The sequence below is a fragment of the Cyanistes caeruleus genome, unplaced genomic scaffold (assembly GCF_971803275.1).
Source record: "Cyanistes caeruleus unplaced genomic scaffold, bCyaCae1.hap1.1 HAP1_SCAFFOLD_107, whole genome shotgun sequence".
Taxonomy (NCBI): Eukaryota; Metazoa; Chordata; class Aves; order Passeriformes; family Paridae; genus Cyanistes; species Cyanistes caeruleus.
The window spans coordinates 221,228-234,264 of record NW_028255908.1 but is presented as its reverse complement, the minus strand read 5'-3'; the positions used below and the strand labels follow the sequence as shown (position 1 = coordinate 234,264).

The following is a 13,037-nucleotide window of genomic DNA, read 5'->3' as shown; positions in this document are numbered from 1 at the left end:
CTACCAAGGGTGGTCTGGGGAGGGCTGGTGCTTCCCGGGAGGCTCCCGAAGCTCAAGAGGACAAAGCCCAGACCTTGTCCAAGCTGCGAGCTGGGTCTGAGCCAGAAACCAGGGGGTGGCAGAGACATTGCTGCTGAAGGGCTTCAGGTTGCCAAAGCTAAAGTGTCCAGCATCAAGGAACAACTTGAGGTTATGGAAGTCCCAGTGCCCACGTTCCATCCCCTCATGTCAAGCTGAAAGCAGAGCTCCACTTGTGACTCTGCTTTTTAATAAAGAATAATAAAAGAATAATTCTTTTTAATAAAGAATGTCAAACTTCAACAAAATTCCCTTAAAGACCCCATGAAGGTTCACACTGTGAGAGCTCACTCGAGGCAGCACCAACTCTTGCCCTGGTTCAGTCCCTCTCAAGCCCACTGTGCTTTCCAGCTGCTTTGCTCCAGCTCCCCCCAGATCATGAATTCCACTGAACTGAAACAAATCCAAATCCTCGTGGGTCGGGACAAGGGCAGGGAGAGGTCACTCAGGGATCACCATCAGGGGCACAACAGCCCGACACGGGGAAATGAACTGACCTTAGGACTGAGCAAATCAGACCAGGAGAATGAGGATTAAAATCAATCTTGAGAAACACCTCCTCCCGCTCCTGAACTTTTCTGTCCGGGCCGCTGCTCGCGGGGCACAGAGAGGGGCCCGGCCTTGTCCCTCCAGACCTCCCTGGGAATCACCCCAGAGCCCTCAGGCTTCCGTGTGCCCATCCCCGGGGTCCCTTGTCCCTCCCAGTGGCTCCCGTGGCTCTCCCAGTCCATCCCAGCCTCTCCCAGTCCATCCCAGTCACTCCCAGTGTTCCCGCCTGTCCATCTCGCCCCTCCATGGATCTGCCGCCCCTCAGCCAATCAGAGCGCGTCTCTCTGATGACTCATCAGTTGCCGGGCAGATCCACAGAGCCGAGAGCCCCGCGCTGGACTCGGCCGCCCAGTGCCGCGCGCTTCATTCCCAGTCCCTCCCAGTGCCACCACAGTCCCGCCCAGTGCCACCACAGTCCCTCCCAGTGCCACCACAGTCCCGCCCAGTGCCACCACAGTCCCGCCCACTCCTTTTTAGCCATACCCAGTCTATTCCTAGCTCATTCTCACTTCACTCCCAGACCTCTATGCCCTCATCCAGTGTCCCAGTATCCACTGTCATCTCTTCAGTGCCACCCCACTCCCTCCCTGTCCATTCCCAGTCCCTCCCATTTCCACACCACTCCTCTCCACTCTCTCCCAGTGTCCCCAGCGTGTCCATCTCGCTGGTGCCCTCCAGCTCCCAGCCCGGCCCCGGCCGCCTGCTCTGCTCCCTGATGGATTTCTCCCCTGCCCACATCCAGCTGAGCTGCTCCCAGGGACAGCAGCAGCTCTCGGGCCGCGTGCTGGCCACTGCCGTGCTCCCCAGCGGGGGCTGGAGCCAGCAGCTCCTGGTGCTGCTGGAAACCGCCCCCGGCAATGCGGGCTCAGCTCCAGCTGCCAGGTGGAGCACGGCAGCCTGGAGCACCCCCTGAGCCGGCACTGGGGCACGGCCCGGCCCCCACAGCGCCGGGGGCAGCGGGGGAGGCACTGGGGGGGGCAGAGGGGGATTGGGCTGTGCTGGGAGGAACTGGGAGGGAGTTTGAGATAGACTGGTTTAAACTGGGGAAGGGATTGAGGTGCTTAGGATGGCTGGGAAGGGGTTTGAAGGATGTTGGGGAGGGTGGGATGGGGTTCTGGGGGTGCGGGTGGACACTGGGAGGGAGTTTGGGGGTGCTGGGTGTCACTGGGAGGGATTTGAGTGAGCCTGGAGGAGCTGGAAGGAGATTGGGCATTGGAAAGCAGGGATTGGGATGAGGTTGGTTGTGCCGGAAGAGACTGGGAGGAGTCTTGATGAGTCCTGGTGGGGCTGGGAAGGGACTGGGAGAGGGTTTGGGGGTCCTGGGGCAGTGGGGGGAAATTGGGAGGGGGCTGTGGGATCCTGAGAGGAACAGGAGGGGCTCTGCTGGGTCCTGGGGAGGCTGGGAAGAGACTGGCAGTGATTTACCAAAATAGCGATATTGATCCAGTATCAACATCAATCTGTTAGTGGACAAAAAACCTCTCCAACAGTTTAAAGTTACAAAGTGGATGTTTAATCACAGCACTGGGCGAGTGTGGGAGTCACCCCTTAATACGCACTGCAAGTTGACAAAAGATTCCAGTGTCTATTTATTTACAAAAGTCTTAAATATCCAAAATACTAATACATATTAATACTAATGCATATGCATAATGCTAGCACCTCCCATGTTCCACTTCGGATTAGAATTCATGGTAATGATTTTATTGCCATTACGCCTGCATGGTTGGCTCCCTAATTTGAGGAGGGGGTCGTTTTGGTGTGGAGGGTTCATCAAGGGATGAAGGAAAACCGCTCTTCCTCACTCTCACCTTTCTACCTTTACAATGGTTGACATTACAAATGACATTTGGTACAACTCCAGTTTCCTCCCTTGTGACTTTGAAATGGGTTTCCAGATGTAAGGTCTGTGATCTTCCTGAACCCATTTATCAGTTTCTCTTTTCTCATTATAAGCACAGCTGAACAAACATACAATGAAAAGTAATTTTTTATCTAAGTCCGAGATTCATTATCTCAAATCCTGCTTCTCACTTAATCATTAACTCCAACTAGTTCCAGCAAGGCCTATCTCTAGCCAAGACCCCTAATTTTTCTAAAATTCTTAATTGTTTAAAATTAGTGACTCCAAAGGAGGTTTCAGAGGGTCCTGGGTGGGCTGGGGGAGACTGGGAGGGTCCTTGGAGGGGCTTGGGGTGTCTGTGAGAGGTTTTGGGGGTCCTGACCTCTGCAGATGCCCCAGGGATGCCATCAAACGCTGCCCAACGCAAGATGCTGATGGGGATTGGAGTCTCAGTGTTGGGCTTCGTCTTCTTGGCACTGGGGCTCGGCTTCTGCCTGCGCAGGAAGGTGAGGGAGGGTTCTGGGGGTCGTGTCTCCCTCACCCAGAGCGTTTGTGCTCCCCTCTGGGCCCCCAAGCCCGGTGTCACCCCCTTTTCTCTGCCCACACAGCTCCTGAGGCAAAAGGTTCCAAGGATTGAAAGTCAACAATTCCCATTGTCATTCTGTATCCTGTTGAATTTTCATTCTCCTGCTTTCATCCAGGTGCCCACAGGGAGCCAGGAAGATGTGGAGCCTCCCAGCCAGGTGTCTTCCCAACACGCATCACCAGGACCACGGATCACCAGGGCTCTGCCCAACGGGGGTCACTGGGGATCATCCAACGCCCATCCTCCCATGGGGGATGGAGCTGGAGCAGCGCACGAAGCTCTTCCCGCACTCGGGGCACTCGCAGGGCTTCCCTTACTGGTGCCTCCGTTGGTGTCGGGACAAATTAGAGCTCCGTGAGAAGCTCTTCCCACACTGGGGACACTCGTAGGGCCTCTCCCCACTGTGGATGCGCCGGTGGGTGGTGAGGGTGGAGTTGCGTTTGAAGCCCTTCCCGCAGTCGGGGCAGCGGAAGGGCCTCTCCTCTGTGTGAATCCGCTCATGTACGAGGACATGGGAGCTGGTCTGAAACCTCTTCCCACACTGGGGACACTCGTAGGGCCTCTCCCCACTGTGGATGCGCCGGTGGGTGGTGAGGGTGGAGTTTTGCTGGAAGCTCTTCCCGCAGTCGGGGCAGCGGAAGGGCCTCTCGTCTGTGTGAATCCGCTCATGTTTGAGGACACTGGAGCTGGTCCGAAACCTCTTCCCACACTCAGGACACTTGTAGGGCCTCTCCCCAGTGTGGATGTGCCGGTGCTCCCTCAGACTGGAGCTCCACCCAAAGCTCTTCCCACATTCCAAGCAGGTGTAGGGCCGTTCCCCTGTGTGGATCACCTGGTGTCTCATCAGGTCAAAGATAGCTCTGAAGCTCTTCCCACATTTCCCACACTCATAGGGTTGTTCTCTCATGTGGATCTTCTGGTGATTCCTCAGGCTGGAGCTCTGGCTGAAGCTCTTCCCACATTCCCCACACCCATAGGGCTTTTCCCCAGTGTGGATCCTCTGGTGCTCGATCAGGTGGGATCTCTTTCTGAAGCCCTTCCCACATTCCAAGCACTTGTGGGGCTTCTCCCCCAGCTCTGAGCTCCGGCTGGATCTCTGGCCGTGTTCCTGGCACTGGGGGGATCTTTCCTCCTCGCAGCTCCCTGGACTGGGTTTCCAGCCCCTCCTCATGCAGGATCTCTGGGGCTTTTTCTCCTCCTCTTCCATCTGGACACAGTTTGGGAAGGAAAATTCCAGGTTAGGAGGAAAAGGAGAGGAGAGCACCTTGGGCTGGGGATTCCTCCATGCCCAAGTTCATCTCAGAAAGTCATTGGGCATCTTGTGTCTGTAACAAAGCAAAGCACCAAGATTCAGCCCAAACATCAAAACAATGATGAAAAACTACCCAAACACCAAATTCAGGAAAAACCCCCTCCAGAATACAAATATTCAGCCCCGGCAAAAAAACATAGCACCAATATTTAGCCCAAAAAAGTTCAGAAACACCAAGATTCAGCCCCATCAAAATCATGGATCCCCTCACCAGTCACCTCCAGGGCAACACTCCTGGGACTGCACATACAGGGAGAATGGAACGTTGTCCTGCTTCCTCTTCCTTCTCTCCCACCTCCTCCTGTGGCCCTACTCTTCCTCCCACTCCTCTTCCTCCTACAATTTCTCCTCCTCCTGCACCTGCTCCTCCCACGTGAATCCTTCGACCGTTTTGTTCTTCAGCCCTGCTTCTCCTTCCCTTCTCCTCCTTCCCCCAGGCCCAGCACCCACTGCCGCCTCCCTCTTCCCCCCCAGTCCCACAGCATCCCACCGCAGGGGCACGGATGGAGCTGGGCCAGCTCGGCCTGGGGCAGCGCTGGGCTCTCGGCCGCTTCCGCCCGCACTCGCTCCCCACTGCAGCCGCTCCCGCCACCACAGTGTGGGGGGGCCCGGCCTTGGCGCTCCCCCCTCCCACCTCCCCAAATTCCCCTCCAGGGGGGCGCCAAGGCCCGGGGGGGAGGGGCGCAGCTGGGCTCCAGCTGGGGAACGCTGGCAGCTGCGGCTCTGCCTGGACACTGATGAGTCATCAGCGCCGCGCGCTCTGATTGGCTCAGCCCTGCCTGAGCCCTGCGCCTGCACCAAGGGGGGACACCCTGCTCCAGGGGGGATGGCCCCAAAACGGGGGAACCCCAGCAAAGGAACAACAACAAAGCCTCTTTACAAACTGATCCCCTCAACCTCATTGCACATAGGGCCAGGGACGTGGACATAAGGAAGTGACAGGAGGAGCCAGCAGCTGCACAAAATGTTATTAATTGATGACACAGACTGCTGCTCAGCCAAGGTCCTGCTAAATTCATCAACTTCCAGAAGAACAACAAAGACTTAACACAGACATCAATATCGTTAGCTATACAAAAGTGGGGTGCATATTAAGGGGGTATGTAGGAGGTGCATTGGGAAGTCTGTACCTCTCCAGGACTTCAGCCAGTAGGGAAAGGGACAGGGAGATGTGGCCAAGAAAATTAGGGTGAAAAGGAGGCTGTGTCTGCCAACAACTGGAGAGACCCTGTTGGGGAGGATGAAGCAGGGAAACCTGAATGTGTTTATTTAACAAAAGATTCTGAAGGTATGAGGCCTAGAATTGAGATAGAAATGAAAGCCTGCTTTGAATCATAAGATACTGAGTTACTATATGACCAAAGGAAAATAGCCTAGCCAGTTGAAGGAGAATCCCTGCTGACAAACCAATGTCCTGTTGATAGGAAAGTCCAGAGGTAAAGAAACGAGGATAGAACTTGTAAAGCTCTGTGAAGTGTAAAATGCAACACTGTATGTTAAAATAGGGAAGCTCATAGGCTGTATGTAAATTCTTTAGTGGGTGTGTCTCATGGTGATTGGTTACTAAGAATTAGAATATTCACTATAGGAAAGCATATAATCGATTGTAACAGGAGCCTCGCTCTCTTACTCCCTCCCTCTCCCTTCCAACCTCACCTTCCCTGCTCTACCTGTTCTCTCTCCCCTCCCCCAGACCACGTGGACGCCAAGGCTGGTGGCGGACACGGGTCTCCCCTCCTTTTACTCTTATAATAAATCGCTTATACTTGAACAGCTTGACCCTGGAGAAGTCTCTCACCTCGAGCGAGTGTTTTAGCTACTACAATAAGACCCCATGGGAAATGTCCCATGGGCACACCCTTTTTTATGAATACAATTACTGTTACAAGACTCCTCTGTCTTCCTTGTGGACAGAAACCTCTGGGGATGTCAATTTTTCCACACACCTTGGGGCTCCTCCGCAATTCCTTCCACCGTCCGGGCCGGCGGGCAGTGAGTGCAGCTGAAGGGGCCTCACCCAGTTTGGGGGATCGGCTCCCTCGGCTGGCGGCGGCACCGGGGATTGATTGGGTACCCGAGAGTGAGCAGGAGACAGACGAGTGACGGATCAGGGCGGCTCTCAAGAGTCGGCAGGGAGAGAGCACTGAAAATCTCAGCAGTGACTACAGTGGCATCTTCGGGGAGTGAACATGGCAGGGCACCCAGGGAGGGGACAAAAGGGAAAGCCACAATGGGGTCCCAGCAAAAGGGATGAGGATCCCAAAATATCTCTCAAGGGTCCCTTGGGAGCATGTGGAGGTCGTTTGCACATTCTCCCAGAGGGAATTAAGGACATGGACACCCAGGGGGGCAAGAAGGGAAGTCCAGAAGGCATTTAGACAACAGGGACTTTTTTTTTTAGACAAAAAGCAGCAGGAGGAATCCATGGGGTAAGAAAAATGATGATGGAAAAGAAGAGGAAGAGAAAAATACTGAGGATTGGGATGTGTTTCAGAAGGGTCTTATCCTCAGAATTTGCCAGCTGACTCAGATCCTTTGTATCCCAGTTTTCAGGACAGGAAAACAAGGAGGTGAGGATTTCAGGGGGTTTCTCTGAGCTGGGAGCGGCAGGAGCGGGCGCAGAGCTGCGGCACCGGGAGCACGGGCTGGGGGCCTGTGGGGAGCTGTGGGGCCGGGCCGGGGCTGTGGGGCAGCCGGGGCTCAGCGCCGGGCGCCGCCTGAGCCCAGCACCCCCCGGGCAGGGCCGGCAGTGGCCCCCGGCCCCCAGGAGGCTGCGGGACGCCCCGGCCGCTGCCCGGCCCCGTGGAGCTGCCGGCCCTGCCCGCCGGGGGGGCCGCCTTTGGACACTGCGGCAGGACAGGGACCGGCTCTGGGATACGGGCTGGGGAGGGGAGCCTCAGCACAGCCAGCACGAGGAAGGAACAGCTCACAAATGGCGATTAGACCTGCAAGGATCCACATGATCTTTTAAGCATTTCCTGGTGGGTCCCTGGAGACAGGAAGGATTTTGCAGAAAGCTCAGCAGCTGCCACACGATGAGCACCCACAGGCACCGAGGGGGCTGCAGCAGCGACAGAAGAAGCCCCTGCAGCACTTGCTCACAAAGGCTCAGCAGCTGAATGCAGCAAGGGATGAGCAAAAGGCCAAGCTGAAGGCAAAGGCCATGGCACACTTCCTACAGCCCCTGAGGGATCAAGCCCAGGGCCCAAGGGGGCCCCAGCACCCAGGGGACACCCTCGGCCACAAGCACCTGGCACAGGCATTGCCCTCCTGGCCAGGGCACAGCCCACCCAAACAGCCCCTGGCAAGGAATCAGCCTTCCAGCTGCAGGGCACAAGGACACTGCAAGCACAGACAGCAGCACCCTCAGCACCAGCAAGTCCAGCCCTTGATGGACACGCATTCTTAGCGGTGGCACAGCTCCCATTCCACCAGGGACCCACCACACTGCAGCCCTTGGGAACATCCAGGGTGGCTCTGGATCCAGAGGAGACCTTTCCTGATGGACACAGGGGCCTCTCCATCCACTTGGAATCTTACACCTAAAGGTGCTAAGGAATATATAAATTATTAAGACACTAAGTGGGAAAGATAAGTGGGTGTGTTTTATTGAGACACTATTAGCAGATGTGGAGGATGGGTTTGAAATGCTGGAGCTTTTATTTGCTCACAATTGTGATTCTAATTTACTAGAAACGGATTTGATGGCTAAATTGGGAATGCAAATTAATGTTGCAAAAGGTGATACAGAGGCTGGTTCTGTTGTATCTCTGTGTCAAATGTCTGGCAGAGCCACGGCTGAAGTGAACCCACAAGTGTGGGCAGCCCCAGAGAAATTGGCAAAATTAGATATGGAGCCTCTCCAAATTTCCCTGAAGCAACCAGGACAAGAGGTGTCCAAAAGCAATCCCCTGTTCCAAGGGAGGGAAGGAAGGGCTCACAGCCTGTCTGGGAGTCCTGCTCAAGGCACGGCTTGGGGAGCCAGGGATGGCTCCCTAGAATGCTCCTATCCTGCCAAACAAGAAATCCAAAGGAATCCACAGAATGCTGCAGGACCCAAGAAGAAGAAATGAGATGATGAAACCGAGGCACCCCACACTCTCAGATCCTTACACCAGCCTCAACCAGGTGCCCTCCTCACACTGCTGCCATTCACAACTTGATGCAAAAGATGCTTTCTGGGGATCTGCCCACTTCCAGAGGATGCAAACACAATTCTGCCTTGGGCTGGCAACAAGAGGTAGAAGGGAAAATGCTCAAGACATGGACGGTCCTTCTGCAGGGATGCACGGAAGCACCGGCCTGATTGGGGCAAGCCTTGCAGGAAATATCAAAGGAATTGACCTCACCCCCAGGGACTGGCTCAATGCAGGATGTGGATGACTTGATCCAGTCAGAAAAACAAGGAGAAGAGGTAGAGGAAGCCTCTGTGAAATGGCTTCATTTTCAGGCTAAAAGCAGCTTTCAGTATCTGAAAAAAAAGAAAGGGCAAATGGTAGAGAAAATGGTTAAATATTTAAAACAATTTTTGACTCAGGGTTTGTGGTGTATTGATTCAGAGAGAGTTCAGGGAATCTCAGAAATAATGTTTCCCAGGACAAAAATGGAGCTGGAACAATTCTTAGGATAATTAGGGAACTGCAGGAACTGGACTGAGGATTCTTTATTCTGGCCTGAGCATTCTATTACTTCTTTAGCCCCAGATAGTCTCAATTTTATAGACATAAGAAAGAGAACAAAATTTAACAAAATGAAAAAAATAAAATGATTGATGCCCCAGCCATGGCTCTTCCCGACTCAGAAATCTGAATTGCAAGGGAATATTAAACAGGCCACCCCTGAGCCTGCACTGAAGGCAACGCAGCAGTAGCCAGGGCTCCCCAGCGGGGGAAGCCCCTGCGCCTGCCCACAGATCCTCTGCTCAAATCCTCGGCCTGGCCACCCTCCTTTGCCATCTCCAGCCACTGCGGGACAATCCTTGCTCTCACTCTTGCACCTTCAGGCCTTTCTGTGCCTGCCCTCGCCACAGCTGCTGGGGAAGGCACCGGGACAATTCCACTCTGCCTCTCAATGACACTCACACTCTGCCCTGCCTGGGATTAGAATATGGGAAAATAGACCAACTTGAAAATGGCTTCAAATCCTATTTCTCTGAAGGGAGTTGGTTTGCCTTTGCCTTGGGGAAAGGAATTTTAATCTTTCTTTTAAAGGAATTTTAATATTTCTTTTCCACCACTCAGCAGAGATGAAATTTACATCTCAACAGACTGGGAATAGCCCAAAAGATTCCATCAGCTAACATCAACCAACACCTACCCCAGACACTGCCCAAGGCACAGCTGGAGACACCTGGTCTGGAAAAGGCTGAGCAGGAAATCCAGGAGTGCCCACCTAATTCCCATCACAGGCACAGAAATCCAGGTGCAACAGGAAACCAAATCCTAACAACTCCACACCTTCAAACCAATGAACATTAAACCAATGGATTTCTATGGGGTCAGAATGTATAAATTTAGGAAAATCTAGTCAAACTCATGTGTCATGGAAAGATTTTCTCTGCACACCCAGCCTAAGTGTGCATGAAATTATTCCTGTTGCACATTCTGGCCAGAATCAAGTAACACCTTATTTCTCTAAAGACACTGTTGAAGAGTTTTTGCTTTTACAGTTTCAGAAAAAAGATTACACCGTTAGAATAATTTTTTGTAATTATTTTACTTCTATATTGTTGGTTCTGTTTGGGACAATGTTGTGAGAATCAGTTTTTAGTCCTAGGAGAATAAAAAGAAAACACCTGATTGCTTTCTCATTTTTGTTTTATATTTGTACTTGACTCTTAGTGATAACAAAATGATGGTATGAGTTTTTCGATGTTCACCCTTAAGCTGCACTTTGAAAACTAGAAGAGCTTTAAAGTTGGCGCTTTAACAGATAAAGAGTTAATAAAATATTGTTTAAAAAAATAAATAGCAGATTCTGTGTGGGGCCACATGTGAGTCAGGGGATGTCTGCCCTGGAAGAGAAGCTTTGTTCCAGGCAGCCAGGAGAGGAGCTTTAGAAATGCAAATGAACACTGATGGGACAAAGCCTGCACAATGGCCCAGGGCTTTCCTGCCTGCAGGAGGAATTGGGCTGATTCCCTTTGCCCCTCAGCCCAAGCTCTGCCTGCTTGCACAGATGGAATTTGCACAGATAAAGGCACAGCCCATTGTGAGGATATCTGACTCTGCAGCAGAAATTGGTTCAGCTGCAAAGGAAAATGGAGAATGTTGTGAAAACTTCACTAAAACAAGTGGGGGAGAATCATCCCTGTCCCCACTCCAACATGTGCTGTCTCTGTCTATGTTATATAGGGTGTATCAGACCACTGGGGTTTATTTGCTACCAAAAGTTCAGGGAAATCAGTTTGGAATCCAAGTACGTGATGATTTAATGAGAGAAAAGCTGACAATTGATGCTGCCCTGGCTGGAGGGAGCACCCAGAAATGGGGAAAAGACGAACGACCACCAGAACAAATCCTGCAACACCATGGACCAGACCCTGGGAACCCTGATGAATTCATAGCAGGTACCAGAGAAACCATTTCTCATTTCAATAGCATTATTAGATTACAGGATGTCATTGAAATAATAACCAACCACACATCTCCAGCTCCTGACCTTCCCCCCAACCAATCCACTCAGATGAGGAACACAACATTTCACCATGGGATGGGATCAGATTACCTTTTAGCAGAAAAAGGAGAGGTTTGGGAAAAGTTAAATGATTCAAACTGCTGATGGCAAACAGATCAGCAAGGAAAAGGTGCAGAAACAGATAAAAAAGGAAATAGCAAAGCAGCTCATGTACTTGTTCAAATGTGGAAAGGATAGGAATGGGACAGAGTTTTGTGCTTCCCTCACAATCCATGGGTTAAACAAATGCTGTTTCTCCTCTCATGTGCTACAGCAACTCTCATCTTTTTACCATGCACCACACCTTGCTGAGTGCAGCTCATTCAGCAGCTGAGCAAGGGGATGCAGGTGGCAGCCAGGCCTCCTGAGCCACAAACGGCTACAAAAGGACAGAGAATGAGGGCACTGAGAGCAATCCCAAAAACAAAGAAGAACCAGGAAGGAAAAACAGAGGCAATGAGTGAATCTGCTTGGAGATAGGGCCAGGGACTTGCACATAAGGAAGGAATGGGAGAAATCACCAGTTTCAGAAAATGTTACTAATTGACAAGGACTGCTGCTCAGACCAAGTCCCAATACATTCCTGAACTTCCAGAAGAACAAACACTTCACAGAGCCAGGAATATCGGGTTGTTATAAACGCATATCATATTATTGGCTTTTCGCAAGTACTATAATGAATATTATATGTATAAGATTAGAAAATTTAGCTGTAATAATATAGTCTTCTTTATTTCTGTTATTAATGAAACTTAGAAATAGTGGTATAATACATGTATGTTAAGCTAGGACATAGCATTAAAACAAAAACTACTTTTGTTTGTGTAACCCAAAGACTGAAAAAGATAGCTGGAGATCTTCTTTTCTTTTATAAACTATCTTATCCAGATGAAGACAGCAGTGACCAGAACTCGGGGTGGGGGGGAGGAATTTATTGCATTTCTGGTATCAGGGAATGTAAATCTCGATGGCGCCAAGAGGATTGATCCATTGAGAAGGGGGCAAGAGAAAACTAAACAGAAGAACACCAAAGATCCTAAGAAGAATGTATGAATATGTATAAGAATGTAAGGACATGTAGTAGGATTCTGTTTTTAAGAGACAATCCTTTGTTAGTAAGGTCTGCTCTCTTGCCTGAATGCAGAGACACCCGGCCGGATCTGTACACATTATTTTTTTCTCCTAATTGTTTTTTTATTAAACTTTTAATTTTATAAAAATTATGTGAACTTTGTTTTTCACAGGATGTTATCCAAAAAGGACATGCAGCAGGCGGATCGGGAAGGCTGAACCTTCCAAGCACCTCGGCCAGTGTTGGGCAAAGGGACAGGGACATGCGGCCGGGAAAATCAGGACAAAAACGAGGCCGCGTCCTCCAACAACTGGAGAGAGCGCACGGCAAATGCCACATGGCCTCTCCCTTTGGGCAGCAATAAAGTCACTTGCACACCACTCCTCTGGCTCCTTGGGCCACACAAACCTCTGGCGCCGGGAATTTTCCCGCCCGGCCCCGGGCCCAGCGCAGCCACCTCCGGCCTCCCGACACGAAGCGGGACGAGCCAGCGCTGCTCCGCCACCGCCTCCTGCCGAGGCCCCAGCGGCAAGGAGACCGCGGGCAGCCGCTCCCGCAGCGCCCTCAGCCCAGGGCCAACACGGGCCGGCCACGGCACAAGCCACCCGGCACAAGCCACCCGCCACAGCCCCCTGCCGCCCCCTCCCGGGCCCGCAGCGAGCCCCGAGCCCCCGCAGAACCGAGCGCGGCTCCCACCTGCGATGGCCGGGGCCGCCTCCGAGCTCCGCCGCCGCCTCACCGGGCTCCGGCCGCTGCTGCCGCCGCTGCCGGGCCCGCACAGACGCTCCGGTCAATGGCGGCGCTCCTGCCCCACGGCCGCCCTGAGGGCGCCAGCGGGGCCGGGCTTGTCTCCGCTCTGCCCAATCAGCGCGCGCCAGAGCCACGAGTGACGGCAGAAGCAGCCAATCGCAGCCAGCGGCGG

At 52.5% G+C, this 13,037-nt stretch overlaps 1 protein-coding gene across 1 annotated transcript; it reads right to left on the bottom strand.

Moving 5' to 3' along the window:
• Positions 1–2,117: 2,117 nt before the first annotated feature.
• LOC147646220 (uncharacterized) lies at positions 2,118–12,933 on the bottom strand. Its single transcript, XM_086873752.1, has 2 exons — positions 12,812–12,933; positions 2,118–4,381 (listed from the first exon to the last, which is right to left on the bottom strand). The coding sequence occupies exon 2, from the start codon at positions 4,261–4,263 to the stop codon at positions 3,370–3,372; it is 894 nt and encodes a 297-aa protein (XP_086729878.1). The 5' UTR covers positions 4,264–4,381; positions 12,812–12,933; the 3' UTR covers positions 2,118–3,369.
• Positions 12,934–13,037: the final 104 nt, after the last annotated feature.

Coding starts and splice junctions, on each gene's coding strand:
- LOC147646220 (XM_086873752.1), bottom strand. CDS start 4,263: ATGGAAGAGGAGGAGAAAAAGCCCCAGAGATCCTGCATGAGGAGGGGC.